Below are 27198 nucleotides of genomic sequence, written 5' to 3'. Positions count from 1 at the left end.
GTAGGCCACGTAAACTGACGGAGCGGGGTCAGCGGATGCTGACGCGCATAGTGCGAAGAGGTCGCCAACTTTCTGCAGAGTCAATCACTACAGACCTCCAAACTTCATGTGGCCTTCAGATTAGCTCAAGAACAGTGCGCAGAGAGCTTCATGGAATGGGTTTCCATGGTCGAGCAGCTGCATCCAAGCCATACATCACCAAGTGCAATGCAAAGCGTCGGATGCGGTGGTGTAAAGCACGCCGCCACTGGACTCTAGAGCAGTGGAGACGCGTTCTCTGGAGTGACGAATCGCGCTTCTCCATCTGGCAATCTGATGGACGGGTCTGGGTTTGGCGGTTGCCAGGAGAACGGTACTTGTCTGACTGCATTGTGCCAAGTGTAAAGTTTGGTGGAGGGGGGATTATGGTGTGGGGTTGTTTTTCAGGAGCTGGGCTTGGCCCCTTAGTTCCAGTGAAAGGAACTCTGAATGCTTCAGCATACCAAGACATTTTGGACAATTCCATGCTCCCAACTTTGTGGGAACAGTTTGGAGCTGGCCCCTTCCTCTTCCAACATGACTGTGCACCAGTGCACAAAGCAAGGTCCATAAAGACATGGATGACAGAGTCTGGTGTGGATGAACTTGACTGGCCTGCACAGAGTCCTGACCTCAACCCGATAGAACACCTTTGGGATGAATTAGAGCGGAGACTGAGAGCCAGGCCTTCTCGTCCAACATCAGTGTGCGACCTCACAAATGCGCTTCTGGAAGAATGGTCAAAAATTCCCATAAACACACTCCTAAACCTTGTGGACAGCCTTCCCAGAAGAGTTGAAGCTGTTCTAGCTGCAAAGGGTGGACCGACGTCATATTGAACCCTATGGATTAGGAACGGGATGTCACTTAAGCTCATATGTGAGTCAAGGCAGGTGAGCAAATACTTTTGGCAATATAGTGTATATTACCTACTGGAAATTAAGTTGGAACCAAAAAGTTAACAAGTCAAGAAAAAAAAAGGTAAAAAGCTAGTTGAAAAGTTCAAGAGTAAAGTTAAAAACTTAATAAGCCTAGTTAACAACTATATTTAGGTTTATAAACTAAAAAACTACAAGTGCCAATGTCAGCATTAATGCCTCTAAGGTTATGCTGGACCAAAAAAAAATGCGTTTCAATGTGTTTTCATGAATTTCTTAAGAAGAACTTTTGTTATTTTTCATAATATATGTGGGCAGGTTTGCGTTTCTTGTTATTACATTGACATTCCTTTTTTGCCATCAGAATATCCATTTTTTTTAATGTTTCAAAGGTAATAAGGTCTTGTACTGGATTCCAAAAACACTATTGGCTAGAAATGTGGATTTTCAAGTATTACACTGAGTGCCTTATAAAGGGTTAAAGACTCCAACCAAAATGGTTATAATTGAATTTTAAATCAACTATTTGAGAATTTATCAAGTGGATGGAATCACCAAAGAATTTGAAAAGTGTGGCCAGTAGTTTTGTTGAAAGTATAAGTAACCCAGGCTTTCCCTCTTTTAACCTGCACCTGGTGGAAGACACCCTATGGACTCTGGTTGTGTTTTCTTTTGGGTGAAGGTGGGATTTGTTCCGTGCAGACACAGGGCTCTTAGTTGTGGGGAGACCTTGGCGCGTTTATTCTGTCCACCTTACAGGCAGTAAAACACACTGTCAGCAACTGTTTTTCTTTCTTTCTTTTTTTTACAAAATAATCAAACATCACCAGTACAAAATGTAATATGTACTTAACTGGCAAACTAAACAAACAGAAATAGCACAGTATATTAGGGTAATGTATATTTTACACCGGCTAGCAGAGCTGCTGCTTACCTTACAGGCAGTAAAACACACTGTAAGAAATACAGCAGTTCCTGCACAAAAATCCCCTGAACTACGGTGTCCCCAACAGGACAAACATGTTAGAACTGTAGTAACGCCAGCAATTACAAAAAACAAAAGCAACATCCTTTGGAACATTTATGCACTGGGTTACATATACATAGCCTAATGAATATAGTCTATTAAACTAAAGCACTATGCATGGTCTGGTTGTTCCATGTCAGGTACGTCAGTCATTGACCTTGACCAAGGCGCCTTCCAGTAGAACTGCAGTCAGTCCTTGGACTGGCATGGCTATCCCTGATTAGAAAACAGATTGAAATATGAATGAAAAGGGACATTTTAAACATATTCTTAATGTTTTCATATTTCTTATTTTCTTATACATGAAGGCCTTAAAATTGACAGCTTTGGTGGACAGATAAATTCCAATTAATAGGATTTTACTTGTATGGAGACACGTTTCAGTCGATGTGCTACAGTCAGAGTACGATGAATAAATTCTCTGCTCAGTGGAGGGCATTCCCCGTTTTGCTATCAGCACCATTCTAGATCATTTCTGACACTTTATTTGCTAAACCTAGAACCTGCGGAAGATTCCCTTCCCTCCTGATTTTCACCTTCCCTCAAATTGCGTTGTCTTTGGCATGATGCTGTTCAGAACAGCGCAGGCTGTGCGCTACTCGTAACTGTAACCTGCCAAATGTTGAAAGAGCAATATTATTATTGTTAATATATTATATAATAGAAATTTACACATTCAGTGATAAAATGTTACAGGGATGGTCATTTAAGAAGGGGGAGGATTTTTAAGATTGTTTTAAGAAGGGGGATACCACCCACCCTCATCCCCCCTCAACTGGAGTACTGAGTGTGGCATTAGGAGGAACATCTGTGGTGCAAGAACATCGTCCATCTTGGTTGCTTTGGACTTCCAGCTCATACCTAAATGGAAAAGCAAATAACTGAGGAACTGTAAGACAAAATTACATGTGTGATACATCATTGGAATGCTTACACCTTCTAGTTTCTGAGTATATAAATGAAAATAGTGAGTAAAACACAGCCTAAGCTGCACCAGTCCAAACATGGCTTTTCACAGCAGTAATAAAGACATGCTTAAGAATAGGCAGGTCTCATTGTATTATATTTGTTCTACATCATGTCAACCACTAATGCAGGAGATTTTAGACCTCTAGTTACAACAGTTCCAGAGCTGTGGGGCTTTGAACTTTTGGTGTCATCAGCCTCTCCAAACCTTTCTAAATGTGCCAAAGTCAAATGCTTTTCTATGCTTAGCTTTCTGTTTGACCCATAGAATAACACTGAAGCATTTTGATGACCAAAAAACATTTATCAAGCAAGTATTTTCCACTTTTTTCAGAATCAGTGTATATAACAAAATGTAACATCTATAAACCATAAATAACTATATAAATACACAGAAAATTGTGAAACTGCTGCTTTTCAAGCTAAAATAAGCCCCAGTGCCTTTTCTGAGCTGTTTTTGTTTCGTTTTTCTGGCCTTAGGCATTGTAATAAAACTAAATCCCGTCCAAGCAATCAAAAATATCAGAGCGTTGTTAGTATTCACCTTCGAACCGCACGCATTGATCCAGCCTCAGCTGTGTATTTCACTCTTACGCAAGCCGGTAACACGGCTCTGCTTTATGCAATCCAGCTTTTTTTCTGACACAGCGACGTGGCGATGTTGGCTTCCAGTTGGCTCCTTGTGTCTAAAACCGAGCCAGTTTTATGAAAGCACCGTTTTAAGCTGCTTCTTCAGTGAGGTTGAAAAAGCCCAACCGATATTTAGACCCTGGAACCAGGAGGAGTCTGTTTCCACCTCCTCCCCATGATGCCGGACCCTTCATATTCCTCCTAATGCACGCTTTTTAGAGGATTCCCTCCACATGCTGAGAGAATCCTGCAAAGTCAGAGACTGGATGCAATGAGATGATTTTCCTTAGAAAGAATCTGCCTGGATTATCTGATTGTAAGAACAAAACCATCCTATTTGCTCCTCGTTAACTAAAACTCCCTCGCCTTCTAATTAATTAGAGTAGCAGCCCCCCCTGAGTTTTAGTCATTTGTCACAGCATGCTATCCATCTGTGAACAAGTTATTAATCAGCAGAAATTAATTAATATAAGCTATTAAACACCACAGTGTGTCTGTTAAAGTTGCTGCTGTTAATCAGATTTCAGCCTGAAGTGAACACAGCTTAATTAAACCATGTCGGCTCAATATTTCCTCATGTTTTTAATTCCCGGGTCATAAACACAACATATGTTGTGTTTGATCTATTGTCAATCAGTAACATGTACTAAATACAGCTGCTCTGAAACCTGACCTCAGAGTTTATTTTTTTGTGTTTTTTATATTTTATATAGAGAACATTGCTCAGGGTTAATTGATTCACCAATAACAGTTTATTTCTATTATGTATTCATTAATGATATAGATTCATTCTCAGCTTGAACTGGATAAACCTATTGGAAATCTCTCTCCAGTCTAATAATGCCCCTCAGAAGGCCTCTGCTTGGAGCACCGTAAACCGTCTGATCCAAACATTAAGGCCAATCAAACATCCAGTAGTATTCTGATGTTTGGTCTGTTTGTTAAAGACAGAGAGAAGAACTGGGAGTGAGACAGAACAAAGTTGAAAAAGGGATTTAATGGAATAAACCACTGAAATAGGCTGTTCATCAGCTGATCAAAAGTTTAAGACCAGGAAACTAAAATTTACACAACAATGGAGATTCAAGATCAGACCGCAGGCAGCAGAGGCAGCAGAAGCAGCTAGTTTACATGCAAAGTCAGAATCAGACATACTAGTCAAAGATTAATGGTTAACGCACATTTTGAGCAGCAGGAGCAGCGCCTCACGAGCGCCTGAGCATCTGGGGAGCTTTAAAAGCCGCAGCTGCTGGAGTTGGAAAAATGTAACTTTAGCTGCTGGACGCATCACATCGACCAATCAGAGAAGCTGATCTGGGAGCTGGCAGGGAGTCAGACACAGCACTGCTGATGCAGAGCGCTATGATCACTCCTCTGAAACAGTTTATTAACGCATAAATTAACTTAAAATGTAGAAACCTGCCTGCAGAATATGTTGGCTTTTATTATCCTGCTGCCTGCAGTTTGGATTACGTTCATGAAAAATGCCTTCCAGCCGCTGAGAACAGTGGCGGATAAGAGCGAAGAGCCTATTGGCCTGAGGCAGCTGCTGCTGGGGATTCCCAGTGACAGCGCCCCGCCACTATGTGGGGGTCTGAGCGGCTCCCACAGAGAAATAATCTTTGATGGCAGGATGGTAATCTGGATGAACTGACTACAGACCATGTTTTCAGGAGGACTTCCTCACTTCAACATAGATTCAAACTACGTTTTTACCCACTGATCACAGCTAATATAGCTGCCATTGTTCCAGGCAAAAACAGGATAGAGTAGCTCTGCCCATCGCACATCAGACCCGCTTTACCACTGCGCAGCTGGAGCACAAACGATGCTTCACCCGCGCGTCAGAACTAAACTTTTAAATGAAGCAGCAGGCGCGTTTTTGCTGCTTCTGCTGCTTACGGTCTGAACGTAGCATAGACACTCCTTTTTTAACTTGCTAAAGAACCTAAGAACAGTTATTACTTTGTTCTGCACTACCTTAAATATTCTGTGGATGTAATACATATTAAATGAATTATTTATGAAAATGTTGTGGCTCTGACCTTTAGCCTTTTCCTCCTGAGGCGTCTAACAGCAGCTGGCTGCAGTATTTGGAGAATACTGGGCATCGCTGATGACTGAAGGCCATGAGGGTCATCTGTGTGATAAAAACTGGGTTCTTTAACAGGACAAGACTGCAGTTGAAAAAGTTTGCCTGAAAAGGACTTTTTCCAGAGAAACATCATCCCTCATTTGGACAACGCTGAATGTTCCACTGACATGAATTTAATGGAGAACCTCTTGGGGTTGGATGGCAAAGAAAGTTTCCAAACAGACACCGGTCCAGAGAGTGCCATCCATGAAGCATCCTCAACATCCAGATTGTTGCATCTACTCATTACTGAGCACTATTTTCAAAATGTGGTTTGATTTTAAGTTTTGGGTTTTATTGTTATTTGCACACAAAAACATGCTTGTTCAGCTTTCTTTGTCTCACTCCCATTTCCTCTTCTTTTGCTTTTAGAAGATTTGAACCTTCTTAAGATCCAAGAGTACAAAACATTGATTCTTCACGTTTTCAACTGGCCTTGAATTTTTGCTCAGCAGTGTATCGTGCATGTGTATTTTCATGGCAGTTGAGCCTCTAAATTAACATATGTTTGTCTGTTTGTGTGTCCAGGAAATACCAAAAACTTTGAGAATGCCTTTGAGTTGAGCAACGTCCAGCTTTCTGGAATGCCCCTGGCTTTCTACTCTGGGATGTACGCTTACGCCGGCTGGTAGGTATGATGCACAAGGACACAGGTGGACAAATTTCCCAGGAAAACCACTGGATTCTAAACCTCGGGATCTGGTTCTCCTTTAACCTTCAGGGCCAACAAGCTATAAGTAGATCCTTAATCATAAAAGTTTATTGGAAATTAACTTATTTCTACCTGTATGCCTTTTAACTCTATGAGTCATAACCTCTAAAAACTAATATGTCAAGTTTTTCCTCATCAACCAGGTAAATATCAAATATCTTTTGGTCAAATTGTTATTTATTAAATTCCATGTGCACATAAGCATAGATTTATATGAAGTAGAAGCTCTAGACAGTAGATTCTACAATATAAGGATCCCTACAAGCCAAAAAACAACATCCAACTCGTGATCTCTCTTGCAGTCCTATCACTTCAGTTTCATGAAATATACATGTCTATAAATTCCAAATTCAAAAGAGAATGTATGCAGTTAACTGCATGCAGTTAGCCTAGCCTTGTAGCTAAATAATTCTATAAATCCGTCAATCAGCCGCACTTCCTAACAGACGACTGTGACGTCAGCGCTGTGGAGGGAGGGGGTGCGCTTTCCCCAGGGTGGAAATATGTCACCTCATCACATCATCTGATGACAAATGAAACAGCTCATCATTAACGATTAAATATTTATATTTCACATCTAAAAAATATATTATATATTTGAAAATATAAAAATGTAATAATCTAAATTTCATTTATTTTTTATGTCTATTGACCAACCGCCATGTTATTTAGAACTATACTTCCCTCTCTTGGGATTCCCACTGCTACTGCCGCCTGGTTAGCTTAGCTAGCCTAACTTTCAAGTTGGTCTTTCAAAGGGACAGCGCCACTCTTATCAACGTATTCAAAAGTAAAATCAGAATCTTGATCAACTGACTACACAGCTGAATTTGTTTGTTCCAGTTTTTGTCCTGCTAAATAAGCAGCCAACGCCAGAGCTCTGCCACTTCAACACAGACATAGGCTAATTCTTGACAATTGATTTTATAGATGAAGCACTGAGGTGATCTTTCTTGCATAAAGGCATCTTGAAATGTATTTAGTGACAAACTTACAGTATGATCAACTACTTTTACACATTTTTTATATCATTAGTTACTGCCACACCTGATGGGATAAAGCACAGGTAAATGCCTATGTAGGGGTGGATTTAGGAAATGTGGGGCCCTAGGCAAAGACAGGCAGGGGGCCCTCTGAATGGAGAAGACAACATATAGAACAGACCCATTATCCAGATAGAGAAATGTGAATAGAATAGACATCCATTATCTGTTCTAGGTTGTGTCCCTCTCTTCTTGTCCCTTTTCTTCTTGTTTTCCTCTCTATGTTTTGTACTCAGCTGACTTTTCATGCTGTCTCTAAAGGAATGAAAGATTTTTTCCAAGCACTAAGCTCACTTAGCTGATTGCTCCTTCCTGTGTTTCCAAAAAGGCCAAAGTAAATAAACCAGTCCTTCTTTTCACTGTAGACAAGCCATGATCTGCTTATCTGTTCTCCATTTTTCATTTGGATGAAATAATAGCTGCATGAATCATGACAGCAGACAAGATAGAGGAGAGCAGGAGGCGGGGTTACCAATCTACTCGCTCTGGAGAGCAGAGTTCGCTGCTTTTAGATGTTGTCTCCAAAGTCTCCAGTAGCAGAAAAAAGTCTCTAGATTTGGCGCTAGGAGCTTTTTAGAAATCAAAGTGCTAGAGGGGTCTGAAAAGTGGCTAAATATAGCGACTAAAGCGCTAAGTTAGCAACACTGCTCTTTGCATGGTTTGTTTTCAAATGGTTTGCTGCTGTCTGTGTGGACCGTTCTGAACATGTGCAGCAAATGGACTGATCCAATATGGTGGACACTGAAGGGGGGGGGGGGGGGGGGGGGGGCTGAGACACACTTAATATTATCAGCGTTCTGATGACATTTTAGCAAAAGGATTTTGATCAAAATCATAATTAATGTGAACAAATAAGGAATAGTTCTATTCACTATACATGTAAACAGAGTTTTATGGGGCCCTGCGGAACTGCCTAGTATTGCCTAAAGTTAAATAGTTTTGTTTTCATGACTGAAATTGCGGAAAAAAACTCCTGAAATTTGATCCTCTAGAAGAGTGAGGTGCGCGAGAACGCTGGGACTCTTTTTCCACCTGGATCTCCGCTCTTTTTGGCCCTCATGTCCCTCCGTTGTCGGACTAAACTCACCCCCTCTTCCTTATCACCTCGGCCGTATCTAGACCAACAGTGGGTAGCACAGACCACGCTTCAATGTTGAGCATAAATCAAAAATGTCTGTGTAAACCTCACTGCGATGCACTGCTGCAGGAGTATGAGCAGCCACACAATCGTTCTGATCTGAAAGACACATGTGATCACCGGTAGGTCTGTTTGTAACCAGGCGGCGTTAAAATGACAGAATTTCGTTGGCCTTCGTTGTTCTGAATTTCTCTTGAAATATATGATACTGGTGGCCTACTTCCACTTAGCCTGCCTCAAATAAAATTTCACTGTTGATGGCAGAACAGTTTGCATTACTTTTTTTTCAATATTCCATTCGGTTTTTGTTTTTTTTCGTATTACCATGCAGAAAATTGCAGCTGCTGGAAGATGTCTGAATAAGTTTTGTATACCGTTATGGTAACTCGACTTTTTCAGTAAATGAACCTAGTATTTTATAGGTTCAAAGAGACACCAAATCTGTTTTTTATTCATTCGACTGGTCGTCTGTTTTGATCAAATAGAAATAGAGGCCTCCTGACCTCCTTCCAATAATGGCCTGGACCAAGATGTACCTGAGTGAAATAAAGGCCCTGGCCTACAGTATATTAGAGGAGTTACGGTAGAAATAGCAAATCAAAAACTCTTCTCTTCCAATGACAGGAGACCGTTCCCTGGTCAGACGTGTCCAGGATGGAGGGACTAGATGGGGGATGAACTTCTTCCCAAAAACAAACATTTATTTAATGTCCCTCAGGTTAACCTTGATCCCCACAGATTGTCTGTTATTTCAGATAATCTGCTAACGTCTCATTACTTATCACAGCCAGATAGGGTGCTGACATATTTAGCACTTGGAGCAGTCAGAGTTGGCCCTTATCAATCCAGGTCAGTTTCTTTTACAGTTGCTTCAGCTGACTGCTCGTTTAAAAGTATTCAGCCAACTCAGAACTTCAAAGGTTTTCCGTTTAAGATTCATAATCACCCAGATGCAATTGCAAGAAATAATAAGCAGGGCTTTATATAGTAAACATCCCACAAGGGAATGCATAGCTCCAACGGTAAGGCATTGGATCAAGCTTGTAGCATTAAGCTCGAGAACTTTACCAGATCCAGGCTGGATCAGATTCACCAGTCTAGAGCAGGGTGGGCGATTCCAGTAGAGAAGCCAAATAACCTAACAGTCATGTTTTTGGACTGTGGGAAGCCAGAGAACCCGCAGAAAACCCATACATGCTCAGGGAGAACATGCAAACTCCATGCAGAAAGACCCCAGGCTGAGAATCAAACCCAGAACCTTCTTGCTGCACAGCAGCAGTGCTACCCAGTGCACCTCTGAGCAACCTGCATTGTTTAACATTTTAAGTAATGAATATTTTCATTACCAATATTACATCATTATTATTATACTGTTTGTGCATGCTCAGGACGGATCCTGCTTCCGGGACGGATCGGGTAGTGAGACTCATACCTACTCTCAGCCTACAGTTAAAAAGAAAAAAAGAGATGGAGGGATTTAGGCGTGAGGGTGGATGTTCACACAGCCTTCTTCTAGTTTTTTCTGCACACCTGCTCCCACTTAGATCATTACTCCACTATCTGTCCTGTTAGTCGTCTCCTCAGTGTGTATATATAAATATAAAACCCTCCTCTGCAGTTTGTCTTTGCTGGATCGTCGTCTTTGCTTTATTGCTTCTTTGACTTTTACTTGTAAAAATAAGAAATATACATTATGCTTAGATTACTTTTCATATAAACCTAAATGAGTTAACTATTTATATACATGAATAAATACACCTTTTTACGTCTTGGATGCTGTTTTTTGGTTTGTGGGGAGTCTCCTATCATCCAGTCTGTCTTGCTATGAATATATGCTTGTGTGGATATGGACTTTAAATACCATTTGACTTAAAATGTTTCTTTTTATGCGGTAGAAACCCAAGGTTTACCTGATTATTATAAAAAAGTAAATAAATGTGTAAATTAGTTTTTAGTGTTTATTTTAAATTAATGATATAGTTAAAAACTGTGATCAGATGCAGGGTAGTTAACAGATTGAATGTCAAATGTTTTAAGCTTAGGGATTAACCTAAAGTTGGAGTTAGAGGGGAAACTTCTTATATGCTGGACTGAAGGTGCCGTCTCTCTCAAGCTGATAATCGTGTGGTGTTCAGAGAAATGGGAAAGCACACTAAGTTTACCCGGTGTTCCTATCAATAAATATTTTCTATGTTAGAGAAGGTAAGAAAACTGTTAAGAAGATCAACACTGAAAAGAATGAAGGGGAGAACCTCTGGCTATGTGGAGAGAAATAGGACTAGAGACTAAAAAACAGGATCAACTCATCTAGAACTAAACGTGTTGACAGTAGTGGGCCAGATGATATTTCTCTCCAGGATAATAATAATAGAAATGTGTTGATCTCCCTATGGAGAAATGTACCTCTGCATTTAACCCATCCCCTTGGGGAACAGTGGGCTGTCCTTGTGCGGCACCCGGAGAGCAGTGTGGGGTTAAAGGTCTTGCTCAGGAACCCAGAGTGGAGACTGTGGGAATAGAACAGGGTACTTGCAACCTTCTCAGAGCAGAAGTACACTATTCTAACCACTAGGCCAACACTACCCCCCCCCAGTCACAGTCAAAAAAGAACAGGAATAGATGGAGCTACAGTAGCAACCATTCAAAATGACCCTTCTCCATCCAGTCCAATGGCTGCCCACTCCCCTCCCAGCGAAATCCCCTCCAACTTCAAGCCCCTGCAGTGCCCCCCTCTTGCATATTTTTTCACCCTAACTCCAACCTTTCAATGAATTACAGGGTCTGAGCAGGAGATTCTTCTCTTTAGACCTTAATGTCCACAAATCATGAAAGAAAGAATATTTTTTACTACAAAAATTGATGTTCAAAAAGCAGTTGTAGGGGACCAGCCAAGGACCCGCAAGGGACCCATCAAGGAAAGTGGGGAAATTTTAAATGGCTACTACTGTACTATAAGAAGAAGCAGAGAGAGCATAAAGTTAGAGGTTACACCACTAAACTATGTCCTCCAGCATACTAAGCCTATAGCAGCAGAACTATAGAGATAGCTCAGGATAACCTGAGCCACTCTAACTAGAAGCTTTATCAAAAAGGAAAGTTTTAAGCCTAGCCTTAAAAGTAGACAGGGTGTCTGCCTCACGGACTGTATGATATGTAACTTTTATTAAGTCTAGTGTAACATAACTCTCAGTTTACCAGTTCAAGTCATTCTGAGGTATAAACATGGCCTAAACATCATAATAACTAGTAACATTTCATAGAAACCATTAAAATACAGATATATCATTGATGTATTGAAAGAAAACAGTGTAATTGGTTACATCTCGTTATGTGATGAAATATTCAGTCCAAGGAGATGGACTTTGCATCTGTTGCTGTTTATTTACATTTAATTTTCTTTTTTGCTGTTTTTTTTTCAGGTTTTATCTAAACTTTGTAACGGAGGAGGTCGACAACCCAGAGAAGTAAGTTCCACCATGTGCTGCTTGATCGGTGATAAACTAGAAAGCCCCGGCTAAAACGTTTTCATGAAATAAACCCTCAATATGAATGACACAAACAACCTGGGAAATAACGCTCTCTGCATTTCTTCTTCTAATTTTGGTGCACATTTGAATTTTCTCATCTTATTTATCACTAATGTTAGGATGGAGTTAAGATGCTCAAATACATACCATGAAATGTCACTAACACTATCTACTGATAGAGAAAGATATACATTCTGTAACAACAACAAACAAAACATATCAGCTTCAACTTAATTAGTTTGCAAAAACAAAATAAAGATATGAGAGTTATGGATCAAACACACAACAAAGGAGCATGGATGAACATAAGATAGAAGAAACTATAGATAAAACCACTGATTGCAGTTTGTTTTTCATTCGGAGCATATTTCTCTCATCAAACTCAGCTTATCAGCCTGATAAACAAAGACTGGTCCAATAGAACAACTTCTTATTGCTGCACATCATCATCTCACACTGCTCTCATTCTGTCCTCTGTTCTCTTTCAGAGAAAAATCTATAGTTATATAACCAGCTAAGCTGACATGAAGACACTTTTGTTTAGTAAAAAATAAGGATGAACTATTAAAGCGTGTTAGTCATTTCATACTGTTCATTTATATGTCCCTTTGATTCCTTTCAGTTAGAAGCTGCTCTGGTAGGAGGCAGATAAAACAAATTTTGGTCAAATTAAAACAAAACCATTATCTGTATCCACCTATCATTGCAGGCTCATGGGGTGCTGATAGCCAGTTTACATTGGGCTAAAAACCCCGGACATTACAGGAAAACAAACACACACTGGGCAATTATTAATTAATTTAGAAAAGACCAAGGAGCAACACTACTCTTTAGGAACTCCAGCTTCCTTCCACAATCAGAATACATGAGTGTCAGGGTATTTGGCAGTGATGGGAGTAACGGCGTTGAAAGTAACGGCGTTACTAACGCCGTTACCTTTTTTTAGTAACGAGTAATCTAACTAATTACTTTGACTGTAACTATAACGCAGTTACCATTTCAGACACCCCGTTACTGCGCGTTACTCAGGTCGCACAATGAACTTTTTTTCCATAATAGGACCCGTGCGCGCCTTGTCATGAGAGAGGGAAGGATGAGATTGGCTGTTACGGGTGTTAACGTACAGCACACACAGAGAGATGGAGAGTGAGGAGGACTCCAGCAGCAAAATGTCGTTTTCCAGATGGAAATACCGGTGTTACGTTGAGCTGCGTTTCCCCATCAGATACGGTTTCCCCTGCATCTCTGCACAGCGCAGGCGGCACGATTCACCGCGCAAGCTAAAGGCGGGCAACAGCCGCCCTGTGCTCACGCCACAGGCGAACTGGATGGATGGATGGATGGATAGATAGATACTAGATAGATGTTGCAGTATCTATAACAACCCAAACACACAGGTTTTCAGAATTAGACATCCCCAGTTATTAATTTCATACAATCACCAGATCTGAATGCCCTGTTAAAAAACTTCACACCCAATGAGTAGAGGTAATGCAGCCTGATGATATTGCCTGATGACACCGCATCAGATACCTAAACCCCATGTTAAGCAAGGGGAACGCTCTCTGATGGGGTTTAGAGGCCCATCAGATACCGTTCCCCCCCTGATGTCATTGACGTTGAGTTACAATAAATGCAAAACTCTCTGCAGGTTCTTGTCTTGTCTTAACTAATTACTTTTCAAAGTAACGTGCCCAACACTGGTATTTGGTGTCTCTAAATTGTACCTATGTACATGGATGGACTGCTGACCAGTTAGATAGATGATAGATGGATAACATTTAAACCATAATCAAATGTAGCTCAGCCTGTTTTTACCAGAGGGCAGAAAAGTTTAAAATTAAAAGACCAAATGTCCCCTGTCGTTCCTAATTGTGCAAATATTGTATAAAAATTATAACAAGACATGGCTAATTATTTTTTGTTAAATATCTGATATAGAAAATCTGTTGCTTTTTTAAACAACTAACCTTTTTGTTGCTTTTTAAACAACTAACCTTTTTTGTTGCATTTTTAGGTTTTAAAATAACAAAAACATCAAATATTCTACAAAGAATCTTGGATTTTTATCCACAGGTTATTATTTGATGTAAAAATAACACAATAAAACATAACCCACATAATTCTCAAGCTAATGACAAGGAAAGTAGATTTTTAATCATATTTCTGGTTCTTTTACTGTCATTCTATGGTGAAAGTCCAATAAAAATGTATTAAAAGAACCAAGAAAAGCTTCTCAGACTATTACTACATCAGATGTTTAAAAAAAAAAATCATTTTAGGCCGCTGTTAAGAGCCTTTATTGAGGTTACAAAGAGCCACTCGTGGCTCCGGAGCAGGATGTTGCAAACCCCTGGTGTATACTGTCAAAAAAAGGTCTTTTATATATTCAAGTAATAGTTGATGTAAAAACATTCCTTCAAATGAATACAGTGTCTGTTTGATAGTTCTGTGATTCATAGGCTAGGTTTTGAAGAAAGCCTAGAGGCTGTTATGTAATTTCAAAGCAAATACATCAAAGAAAAAAACAGAACAGATCCTAAAATGTTAAGGGGACGAGTCAAAATGGGGTCTTCTTTTTTCACTTAAGGAGCCACCAATAATAACGGTATATGACCAGTGTAAATAATGGCCCCTAGTGTTTCAGTATAAATCTTATGAGTGTTTTAAATGAGATGGTTGTAAATGTCCAATGTTCTTTCATCAGCCGTTCTCTGAAGCTAATAATTTCCCCATCTCAGCATCTTTCCCTACATCTATGAAGCTTCTCTCCTCCTCCGCCTTAGAACCTAGTAATTTTCATCCATCCTTTGTCAAATAGGTCCGCTTTATAGGATATATATAGTCATTCGTATTAGAGAAGTGTGGTTGGATGGTGACTAAGAGAGGGGAGGTAGTCCACACAGAGGCGGTCTCAATCCAAGAAGGAACAATAACAGACATTGAGGACAGCTCAAAGTACCTTGGAATCCCACAAGTTAATGGCAACCTCAAAGAGGTGACAAGGAAAGTGGCTACGGCCAAATACCTCCAAGGAGTAAGGCGGGTTCTAAGGAGCCAGCTCAATGGCAAGAATAAGTCTCGGGCAATAAATAGCTATGCTCTACCAATAATCATGTATCCTGCAGGAATAATAAGCTAGCCAAAGGAGGAGGTACAAGCTACAAATGTTAAGACAAGAAAACTCCTAACCATGCATGGAGGGTACCACCCCAAATCCAGTACCCTGAGACTGTACGCCAGCCGTAAGGAAGGAGGCCAAGAGCTAGGGAGCATAAGAGACACTATCCAAGATGAAACATCCAAGATCCATAAGTACATCAAGGGCAAGGCTCCAACAGACGACATGCTCAGTGAATGTCGCAGACAATGGGGAACAGAAGATGAGGTGTTGGAGGTTCCGACATGGGAGGATAAGCCCGTACACAGGATGTACCACAAAACATAACTGAAGTGGCAGATATCAGGAAATCCTACCAATGACTAGACAAAGCCGGACTAAAGGACTGGACAGAGACACTCATCATGGCGGCACAGGAGCAGACCCTAAGCACCAGAGCAATAGAGACCCAGATCTACCACACCAGACAAGACCCCAGGTGCAGACTGTGCAAAGAGGCCCCTGAGACAATCCAGCACATAACCACAGGGTGTAAAATGCTGGCAGGGAAAGCTTACATGGAGCGCCATAAGCAAGTCGCTGGAATAGTGCACAGGAACATCTGTGCAGAGTAGGGGTTGGAAACAGGTCAAAGTGGGAAACTCCTCCAAAGATGGTAGAGAATGACCGAGCCAAGATCCTGTGGGACTTCCAGATACAGATGGACTGAATGGTAATGGCAAACCAACCAGACATTGTGCTGGTGGACAAAAAGCAGAGGAAAGCCTTTGTGGTTACATAGAAAAACTAGAGAAATGCCAGGGGCTCTGAGAAGAGCTGGAGAAAACCTAGAAGGTCAAGGCATCAGTGGTACCCATGGTCATTAGGGCCCCCAAACTTGAAGAGAGGTTACAGCAGATCCCTGGAAAAACATCAGACATCTCGGTCCATAAGAGTACAGTCCTAGGAACAACAAAGATACTGTGCAGAACCCTCAAACTCCCAGGAAACCCCTACTCTGAGGACCCGAGAGGACTCGAGCTTGAGGATGACACATACCACCCCACGAGGGGTGAGAAAAAATAGTTGTTATATATATATATATATATATATATATATATATATATATATATATATATATATATATATAGGCCTTTTTACAAGTCATTATGGTTGTTTATAGTTTTAGCCTGGGAGGATCCTCTGTAGAGATCTGGAAAAGCCTTTGACTAAAGATACTTTTTAACAGCCTCATCAAGGGGATGCTCTCTATTCTGCACAACGGAGGGGTGAGGGCTGTGCTGCTTTCAAATCTTGCTAAATCTCCACCATTACCAACCTTCGCTTTAAGTAGCTTCTGTATACTCATTAATCCCCTGTCTGTCTTCCTGAAGACCCTTTTCTTGTTTAGCAATTCCTTTGGGTAACTGGTCATCCAAGGTCTATTAATGGGAGCATTTCATTGTTCTGGTAGTGATGGTGTTATCTACACAGAATTTTATGTAGTCAGTCAAACACTCACTCATTGGATTGATGTCCTCTCAATGTGACTGACACAGAGCATCCCAGTCTGTAGCCTCAAAATAACCTTGCAGGGCTTCTTCAGCTTCCTGTGACCATCTTCTCACAGTTCATTTTAATGCAACTCTTCTAAAGGGGCTTATACTGTGATCAAAACAAGATTGAGTATCTTACATTAGCATAAAACCACTCCAAAGTTTTGTTTTCTCTGGTAAAGCAGCTGCCAAACTGTTGGATCAACCATACTTACCTTAAAAGATTGTAAAGTGTTTTTTTTAGAGTGGCTTTTTTAGAGTCTCTAAAAAAGAAACTGATTAGCCAGTCACTTCATTTGGATGGGATTAAACTGATTTCAGATAATAAAGTAAAAAATCTTGGTGTTATTTTTGATCAGGAACTGTCATTTAAAGGGATAGTTCGGTATGATACTGATACGAACAGAGAGAAAATAGGACCAATTGATAACGACGTGTGACTTTTTCCACTACAATGTTTTTGGGATGCGAAAATATCACTCTTTTGGACACATAATGTTTTGGGAAGAGAAAAGTTTTATTTCGCTGTTCCTAAAAACCTGCAGGACTACTTTCGGCTTGACCAAAACTGGACGATAACTCTGCTCACAGGACGCTGCCAGGGGTAAGTCAGTGTGATTGCATGCCGCTTGTGATCGGGATGCCATACAGATTCATGTCAAAAATACCGAACTATCCCTTTAAATCCCATATCAAAGAGGTTTCTAGAATTTCCTTCTTTCATCTGAGGAACATTGCAAAAATTAGAAATCTCCTGTCCAGGGGTGTTGCTGAGAAACTAGTCCATGCATTTGTTACTTCAAGGCTGGACTATTGTAATTCTTTACTATCAGGAAGTCCACAAACTGTAGTTAAAAGCCTTCAGCTGATCCAAAATGCTGCAGCCAGAGTTCTGATGAAAATGAAAAAGAGAGATCATATCTCTCCTATCCTGGCTTCTCTTCATTGGCTTCCTGTTAAATCCAGAATAGAATTTAAAATCCTCCTTCTCACATATAAAGCCTTAAATGGCCAAGCTCCATCTTATATCAGAGATCTGATTGTTCCTTATGTTCCTAACAGAGCACTTCGCTCTCAATCTGCAAGTTTACTAGTGGTTCCTAGAATTTCTAAAAGTAGAATGGGATGCAGATCTTTTAGTTATCAGGCTCCTCTCCTGTGGAACCAACTACCAGTTTTAGTCCGTGAGGCAGACACCCTGTCTACTTTTAAGGCTAGGCTTAAAACTTTCCTTTTTGATAAAGCTTATAGTTAGGGTGGCTCAGGTTATCCTGAGCTATCTCTATAGTTATGCTGCTATAGGCTTAGACTTTTGGAGGACATAGGGACCCCCATTTCATCATTCTGCTTCATTCTCTCTCTGTTCTCCTATTCTGCAGAATCTGTTAGTTCAATCTCTAACCTTCTGCTCTCTCTGCTTTTCCTCAGAGTAGCTTTGCCTCGTCTGTTCCTGTTTGGCTGTGACGTCATCCTGGAAAAAACATCAGCTGTGCTGCTTCTATCAACACCCTTGTTAATAGATGTTGGAGATCGGCCGGTTTTCCAGTGTGGTCCTGTTTCTCTGACTGTGACTGAGTGGATGTGCTCTCTTCGTCCTCTGGCATGGGAGCTGCCTTGGAGCTCGTCTGCCTGGCTGCGTGTTTCCTGGACGGGGCCGCCTTTTACAGCTGCTTTCTGTGTCTCTGCTTCTGTCTCCTTGAACCCCAGTCGGCCTCGGCAGATGGCCGCTCACACTGAGCCTGGTTCTGCTGGAGGTTTCTTCCTGTTAAAAGGGAGTTTTTCCTCTCCACTGTCGCTACAAGCATGCTTAGTGTGGGGGATTGTATTTGAGTCAATGAGTCAATGCAATCAACTGGTTTTCCTTAGATAGAAAACTTTGTATCAATTTCACTGGATGATCTGGTTGAACTGTAAAGTGCCTTGAGATGACATGTGTTGTGAATTTGGCGCTATATAAATAAACTGAATTGAAATTGAATTAAAGTAAAAGTTCAACCTTTGTAAACTACTTAAAAATATGAATGTATAAAAATTGTATTTAATTACAGCAATGTGACCAACTACACGTAATAGGGCGTAAAAATCCTATAGGACAAAGGATTGGATAAAAATGAGAAGCCACACTGACTGATCCATTAAATGATTAAAGGTCCAATTGCATTCATGCAAATTAAAAACATCAAGATTAGCCAATTGAACTAAATGTAAATTGTATCATGACAGACTTTGGCAAACATCCCATCATCATCCAGACAAGTCGATATAACATCATATCATAGTAAAAGGTTGCATCCCTGAAGTCCCCAGAGTAGGTTGCCTTAAGCACTTTATAAAAAACAAACATGGAAGGCTGCAGACTATTGAACAACACTGATGTTGACGATGTTCGATGATACATTATTTCTTACTAGAAATGTAACAAACCTTTCCATAAATTGGAAGTACCTAAAAGAAAAAGAGGAGAAGGAGGTTAGGAGCAGCCTACCTCTTTCTAAACCATCTTTCTGCTTCCAGGACGGTCCCATTAGCCATCTGTATCTCAATGGCTATAGTGACCTTCTGCTATGTGTTGACCAATGTGGCCTACTACACTGTGATGTCAGCAGAAGAACTCCTGGCCTCAGATGCTGTCGCTGTGGTAAGAACTTCCTTCCTTCCTTCCTTCCTTCCTTCCTTCCTTCCTTCCTTCCTTCCTTCCTTCCTTCCTTCCTTCCTTCCTTCCTTCCTTCCTTCCTTCCTTCCTTCCTTCCTTGATAAAATAAATGGCCTATTTTCTTCTGATTCCTTCTTTTTACCAATCTGTGGTAAAAAGAAGGAATCAGGAGCTGAGACATGACCAGTTCTGCCTCCCTTTTTGTTTTCTGAAAGAATCAAATCTTTATACGAGGACAAGAAAAACAAAACAACAGATTATCTTTGAAGAGTAAAGGTTTTTCAGATATGGATACTTTTGCTGTTTCCGCCATGGATGAATTTATCCGTCTGTGAGAAACAAATAAAGGTACAAAAGGTAAACAGATATAATTTGCCAAGCAGTCAAAGGTTGTAGCTTTCAGTTCTTTTGGATTTCAGTTTAAGATACAGTCTTCTCATAAATCAGTCGGCTATAACAAATCCATAAAGTCTTTAAACTTGCTTTGAAAATTTTAAACTAGAAGATAACATATTTAGTAACAAGAAAAATGCACTTAAAATTATTTCATCAAAGCATGAATATTTAGCCTACCTAAATTAAATAAAAATATGTTGAAATATTTTCTATTGCTTCATAAGGGAAGATTGAAATCGTTTCATGCTTTCTGAAGAGTAATCAAATAAATGACTTAGTGATTAAAAGCAGGTTGCACTAACCAAAGGATCTATAGGACTTTGTTCTCCTGTCCCTCCTTGGCTTGATTAATGAAATAACAGCTAATTAAACCCAGACAGCGTTACCTGCTGGAGATCACAGAGAAGATCCCACATGTGTCCTAAAAGTAAACAGCTGATTTATAAACCTGCTAAAGGTTTGATTTGGGGTCAGTAATGCAGTAATGCAGTGGTCTGAATCTTTGGCTGAATATGAAGAAAGTGATCAATGACCTAAACTAAGATAAAAAAACAATAGGAGCCATTAATATGATCTCCATGTTGGGAAACAACAGAACAGAGTTGGGCTTTGTTCTTCTGCGCCACAAAGTTGCCTTCACACCTTGACAGCTTCACCTTTTATACTACAGTGATTCACCCCCCCCCCCCCCCCCCCCCCCCACCACCTTCCTGCACTTAACATCTCATTACCAGAGAAGCATTTATGACAACTTTGCTTCCCCGCTAATGCAATTGCCCCGGCCCAATCCTGTTAATGTTAATCACATCCCAGACATTCGGTAATAACAGCCACCTTTCCTTATTAGCCTGCAGACCACTATCAGTGCATCTGCACGCCTTTAGTTGAGGAAGACTCAATCACTGAGGGATCCCTGCTCCTGTGTAATACAGTTAGCTTTATTGCCCTGTGCACAACGAGTGTTAAGAGCGCCTTAAGAAAGATGTTAAGAGCATTTCTGTTTTTTTAGAAGGTCGATATGATAAAAGGATTACACTCTTTTCTTCCTCCATCAGACAGTGGACAGAAGTTAATGTTGAAAACTTTATTTAAGATCTAACTCATGTCTCGGACTTAAGCTCACAGCATTTCCTAATCAGTAATGTTAGACGACCTAAAAAGGAGACGTGCTCCTATTATATGATGCTAAGAGAAATAGAATAGATCTGGATTATTTAAAGGTCTTTTTCATTTGCATCTTGCTCAAAGCAGTAAGTACCCATCAGGGTTAAAGTAGTCCGACATTTACAGCTTAATGTGCATAATGCTAATTAAAATATTACACTGAATTGAATAACATTGGAACAAAATAAATTTTTCCTTGGATGATGTGAAACAATATAAAGACTACATCTTAACAATGGAAACAAAATCAGAGATTTTTATTGTAAAATGTTTTCTGCTCTTTTAGAGCTGATCAGTGTGTAGGTTTGATCAGTAGGAAACTACAGGAATCTACTTTGTCATGTTAGGTAACATGCACATTGCAGTGGCGGCTGGTGAAAAATATTTTTGGTGGGGCTGATATAGCCTAGTGTATGTCTCCAACTAACCCGGAATAAGAATTCAAATAAACAATTGGACAATACATACAATTTAACAGTAATGATTTAATTTACTATATAATAACAGTAACAGTGATGATTTGGGTCACTGTGACGGGGTTCTTTGGCCTCCAAGAATCCAGTCTCAGTCGGGTTACCGGTGTTGGTGATTTATTGAGCTCAAAAACTCAAAACAGGGTGCAAAAGAAACTAAACATATACAAGATACTCTGGGCCTCAGCCTCCCTCCAGTTACCAGCAATGTAACAAAGAAACAGAAAACAAAAATTGCCGCTTTTCTTCCCACAGCCCTCATTCAATAGTTTAAGCCCCTCACCTCAGGCTCTCTTATTTCTGATTTCTTCTCATTAATCAGTTTTGTCCATATATTACCTCCACAAACAATTGATGTACAAAAACAAATAATTTTTACAACTTAATTCTTTTACACAGATTCATTGACTTATTCAATTACACCAAACTGGGTTTGAACCCAGCAAAGACGCAGCCAGACTGAAGATGACAAGTCCCCATAGCATAAACACGTACACACCCACACCCCCCACATACCCACACACACACACACACACACACACACACGGCTAACCCCACTGAAATATTAAGTGTGCACCCTCAATACGCCAGCAGGTAACCAGGACAGCTTGTGTGTTTTAAGTTCATGGAGCTACTGATCTCAGCGCGAGTGAATTGGTCCTCACAAACACAGTATAACAGGAATGTGTGTGTGGCGCGCAAAGTTAGAGAGGTTGTTTTAAGCGACGAGGTGGATTCGTCACAGTCACAATAACCATGAAATGAAATGTTCATATCATACAACAGGGATGTTCTTCTGGCAAACGGGTAGATAAATAAGGATCTCACCGAATTTGGTGGAAGCTGCATCTCGCTCGTTACATTCGCCATCTTCCCTCTACTTGTCTGCACCTGCGCTTGGGTCCAGAAGCCTGTTAAAGCGCAGTATTTTCAGCGCCCCAATACCATAAAGTTCCGAGACGCTGATTGGCCATTAAATTCATCTAGCAATAGTACATGATTGACAGATTCTCTGCAAATGTGGGTCAGTCTGATCACAGCCCCCAGAACAGAGACGGTAGGAGTCTGTCTGTGGAAATCCACAAATTAATGACAGTAGATAGGGAAATGTAGTTTATATAATTTGTTTTGCTTATAGTTACACAGTCTAGAGAGTAAAACTGACATTTATGAGTTAATTTCTAAAAATATATTTTACGTTTCTCTCTTCTTATCAGGGAGGGCGGTGCCCCAGCGCCCCCTATGGGCCGGCCGCCACTGGCACATTGGCTCATCTGTGTGAATGTTAATAAATGGAGCTCTAATGCAACAAAGGTGTTACGGAGAAACTTTGATGCTGGATCAAACTGTGGTCCAGCTGCTTTGACTGTTTATCTCCTCTGTTCTGTAGCTTCAAGCTAGAGAGCAGCATTGCTTTGTTTACTATATGGGCTGGAAAAATAGTTTTAACCCATTTTTTAAGTGAGAAAGTCCATCTATAAACATCATCTGTTCATCAGTTCTTCAGGATTATAATCCCACTAAAATCTGCAGTTCTTGTTGGCATCACCAGACCAATGGCATAAATATCGCTAAGCTTACGGGCCCACGGCTACTTAGGGGCCCCATCCCTGACACCCAGGTCCCCCACGCAATTGTAGACTAGGACCTCTCTTTGCAGATGTAATGGTGCAAAAGATTCTTCTTAAACCCACTGAACACTGAAGAGACTGACCTCACCGAACCACATTTATACCGCAACACATGGCAGATTTTAACGTGATGGTGGACTGTTTAAACACGACCCTAATAGCAAAGCAGGCAGTGGGACTTTTAATTACTATGTTAATAACTGTGTACAGTTCATTAGATGGTTGATAAAAATACGCTCATATAATATGTTTCAAACAATAAAGACCTTAAAAGAAACCACTTGCAATTATTGTTAACTTAGAGCGTAGATTAAAACCACGACCGTTATGTAAAATGTGTTAGCAACGATGGAAACCAAAAAGAGGCACTTAAGTGACGAAAAAAAATTCTCAAAATAAACATGTTCTTTCAAAGAACCGAAGAGACAAAGGTGGACGTTGCTGCTACAGTGAGTAAAGATTGAGACCAGGAGATGAATGGAGAGAGCGTGGGTGAGGAGGGGGGCTGTGAAGCTGAGGGTAGCCCCATGGATTGTTGTGCTAATATACTAAAGTATATCCAGCTTGGTGGTGCGCTGTCACCACTGGTTCCATTCAAGGTGCGCAGTCATTATTTTTGTGATCATATACTACTGAGAATTGCATAATTGTAACTTATTGGCAGATTTATGGAACTGTCACTGTATCCTGAGCCTTTATCACATGTTTTACTTCATATGAGCCCATATCTGGGCCCACCCAGATAATGTAGCTGACAGGCCTATTGTTGTGTTGTTAAACCATTGCGCCAGACCTCCGGCATACCGCCAGTGTTCTGGCAGATGAGCATACCCCGTCAGACCAGCATACCCCGTCAGACCAGCATACCCCGTCAGACCAGCATACCCCGTCAGACCAGCATACCCATAGTCAATACCGTTTATACTTTGAGTTTAAAGGAAGTAAAGAACTTTGAACTAAAGAACATTTTCCCCAGAGCTGTCTCTTTATTGAACTCTAATCCTCACTGATCACACTCCGCTCATATACTGTAGTGACAGACTCTCCTCTCCCTCCTCAAGTCTGCCTCCATTTATTATTATTATTATTTATATATTTCAATACTATAATGTTCACTTGCACTGCTGACTGTTACTATAGTAACAGCTGTTTAATTGCATCTTGCACTTCTTACCTTGACTGGAATATTGATTTGCACTGCAGACTGTTTATTCACAGCACCAGTTGTTTACATCTAAATTTGCAATACCGTACTTTAACTGTAATATGCAATTACCTTCCACTGCACTTTAATTTTGAAAGCTTTTGTCCAAGTTTTAGTTTTATTTATTCATTTTATAGTAATAATATTGTATATCCTGCACTTGTTGATATTGCACTTCTGGTTAGACCTAAACTGCATTGCGTTGCCTTGTACCTATACCTGTGTAATGACAGTGAAGTTGAATCTAATCTAATCTAGTTTATCCCTTTAGTTTTGTACGAACCATACACTTTAATGTACCTCAACGGGCATGTATCCCTTTTGTTCATAAAAATGTTTTAGTGCATCAATAATGATCAGAGCTGCTCTCTGTTCCTCCTACATAACAATCCATTCTTCCAGCTTTTTTTAACCTTTGGAGTTTGTGCCGATTGTTGGCGAGAGACACGCGACATGTCAAACTGGCCACGACAGGCGAACCATGCAAAAAAAAATGGCCTTGTTCATGTTCAGTGTGAACAAACTCTAATGTAGCAGTGTAAGACACAGGAAGTGGAAAAAATAATTTACCTTAAATCTGTCCAATTATTACAACAGCTTTTAACTGTGACTGCTGTAACATAGGAGGAGCCCATGGAAACCAACGGCATTTAGATGTTAGCTTTTAGGCCAAATCTGTTTGATCCGTCATATTCTGGATTAAGTCAAGAAATAGTTGTTGAAAATTGGGCTGTTTTTGGTCACTCTGATTTTGTCCCACTTTAGTGCATAAATAGAAATAGAAAGAGAAAAGTCGCTGCAAACATCCTTTCAATGATCTCAAAATTGCAGTTTTTCACAATTTTCAACCAAATGTTGACGTTATTCCTAAATCATATAATCTTTTTAATGTCTTTTCAACCAATGTTTTCTCAATAGGAAGGACAGGTTGAACCATACGTCACTAATCACCTTAATTCAATTCAATTCAGTTTATTTTCTTTAGCGCCAATTCACAACACATGTCATCTCAAGGTACGCTACAGGTCACTAGATTACCCAGTAAGATTGATTCAAAGTTTTCTATCTAAGGAAAACCAGCTGATTGCATCGACTCATTGACTCTTCAGCAATCCCTCACACTAAGCATGCTTGTAGCGACAGTGGAGAGGAAAAACTCCCTTTGAACAGGAAGAAACCTCCAGTAGAACCAGGCTCAGTGTGAGCGGCCATCTGCTGAGACCGACTGGGGTTCAAGGAGACAGAAGCAGAGATAGAAAAAGAAGCATAGATAAAAAAGGCAACTGTCAACTAGCTCTACAGGCGGCCCCGTCCAGGAAACACACAGCCAGGCAGACGAGCTCCGAGCCAGCTCCCATGTCAGAGGATGAAGAGAGCACATCCAATTAGTCACGTTCAAAGAAACAGGACTACACTGGAAAACAGGCTGATCTCCAGCATCTAGAAACAAAGGTGTTGATGGCAGCAGCACAGCTGATATTTCTCTCCAGGATGGAGTCACAGCCAAACAGGAACAGACCAGATGAAGCTACTATGAGAAAAAGCAGAGAGAGCAGAACGTTAGAGATTGAACTAACAGATTCTGCAGAGTAGGAGAATAGAGAGAGTCTAACTGCACCAGATTAAGTTGCTAGATTGGTCTCTAGTCACGTTTTCTTAATTCAAGTCTGTAAAAGGCCCTGAGCTCTTGCTAAATAGATCAACAAAGTCTTTAAGTTGGCATAATTACATTTTTAAAGATATGGCCGGCATACGACAGCTTCATTTCCCCCTAAATCATTTAGCATTTTTTATTTAAACCTTATCATTATTTTAGTGTAAAGTGGCATTTTTACATGTATTTAATTAATCCAGCTTTCCCTCTTTACTGGCTATATTTATCCATGCCAGCAATGCCCGTGGTTGCTAAGAATTTAATAGCTTCATGAATAATAATCAGCCTTGTCTCCCACTTCTGCATGACCCATTTATGACAATTACTGCCAGCCGTCCTTTCAGTCCTCTGAATTCAGCCTGATTATCCACAGTTAATAATAAAAGACTAAAAATGGAACAGTTTTCGCTCATGACCATAAATTCACATATATCTGATATATTGCTAATAAAGCCATTAAAACTCATTAAACATTTGAATTGTTTCTTGGTTTATTTTAGGCATGAATTATGAATAAGATAAAATTGACTAAAGACCCACGGAGACAAAAGTTTGTGTACCTGAACGTCTTTGTCTTGGTTTGAAGAGCCTTTGGACTGTGGCGGTTTTTCTATTGGGACAGAAGCAGGTCAGAAGGAAGCTAACAGAACTAGCAGCAACACAAAAACTTGCATATTAATTATAAGACTTATTTGAAAGATATATAGAATATTATGTAAACAAAATAGACCATCCCTGTTTTTTCAGGTTCATTGTAAAATACCTTTAGAACAGGAATATAAAAAAAAAACTAGGGTTACAGTTGGTATTTCAATACATTTAAGTTTATTCATTTGCTACCATTTCACATCACATTTTATTTCAAGGCACTTTAGAGAGAAATTCAGTCAGATCAGTTCAAAGCTTTTCATTTATGGAAGCCCAGCTGATTGCTTTGCCTCATTGACTTTCAATATCAGCATAACTAAGCAGAATGATGAAATAGGGGTCCCTATGTCCTCCAGCAGTCTAAGCCTATAGCAGCATAACTATAGAGATAGCTCAGGATAACATGAGCCACTCTAACTATAAGCTTTATCAAAAAGGAAAGTTTTAAGCCTAGCCTTAAAAGTAGACAGGGTGTCTGCCTCACGGACTAAAACTGGTAGTTGGTTCCACAGGAGAGGAGCCTGAGAACTAAAAGATCTGCCTCCCATTCTACTTTTAGAAGTTCTAGGAACCACTAGTAAACCTGCAGATTGAGAACGAAGTGCTCTGTTAGGAACATAAGGAACAATCAGATCTCTGATATCAG

General features: G+C 40.2%; 1 protein-coding gene across 1 annotated transcript in view; it reads left to right on the top strand.

The window, feature by feature from the left end:
- The window catches only part of slc7a11 (solute carrier family 7 member 11), a 52716-nt gene that overhangs the window by 13846 nt on the left and 11672 nt on the right, over window positions 1–27198 (top strand). The window contains exons 5-7 of the mRNA XM_038298301.1: window positions 6182–6281; window positions 11966–12010; window positions 19244–19367. Coding sequence (XP_038154229.1) covers window positions 6182–6281; window positions 11966–12010; window positions 19244–19367 — 269 coding nt within the window. The remainder of the gene's footprint in view (window positions 1–6181; window positions 6282–11965; window positions 12011–19243; window positions 19368–27198) is intronic.

Source organism: Cyprinodon tularosa, unplaced genomic scaffold (genome assembly GCF_016077235.1).
Source record: "Cyprinodon tularosa strain WSP-4 unplaced genomic scaffold, ASM1607723v1 ctg405, whole genome shotgun sequence".
NCBI classification, from domain to species: domain Eukaryota; kingdom Metazoa; phylum Chordata; class Actinopteri; order Cyprinodontiformes; family Cyprinodontidae; genus Cyprinodon; species Cyprinodon tularosa.
The sequence above is the reverse complement of the archived record's forward strand: the minus strand, read 5'-3'. Positions and strand labels throughout refer to the sequence as shown.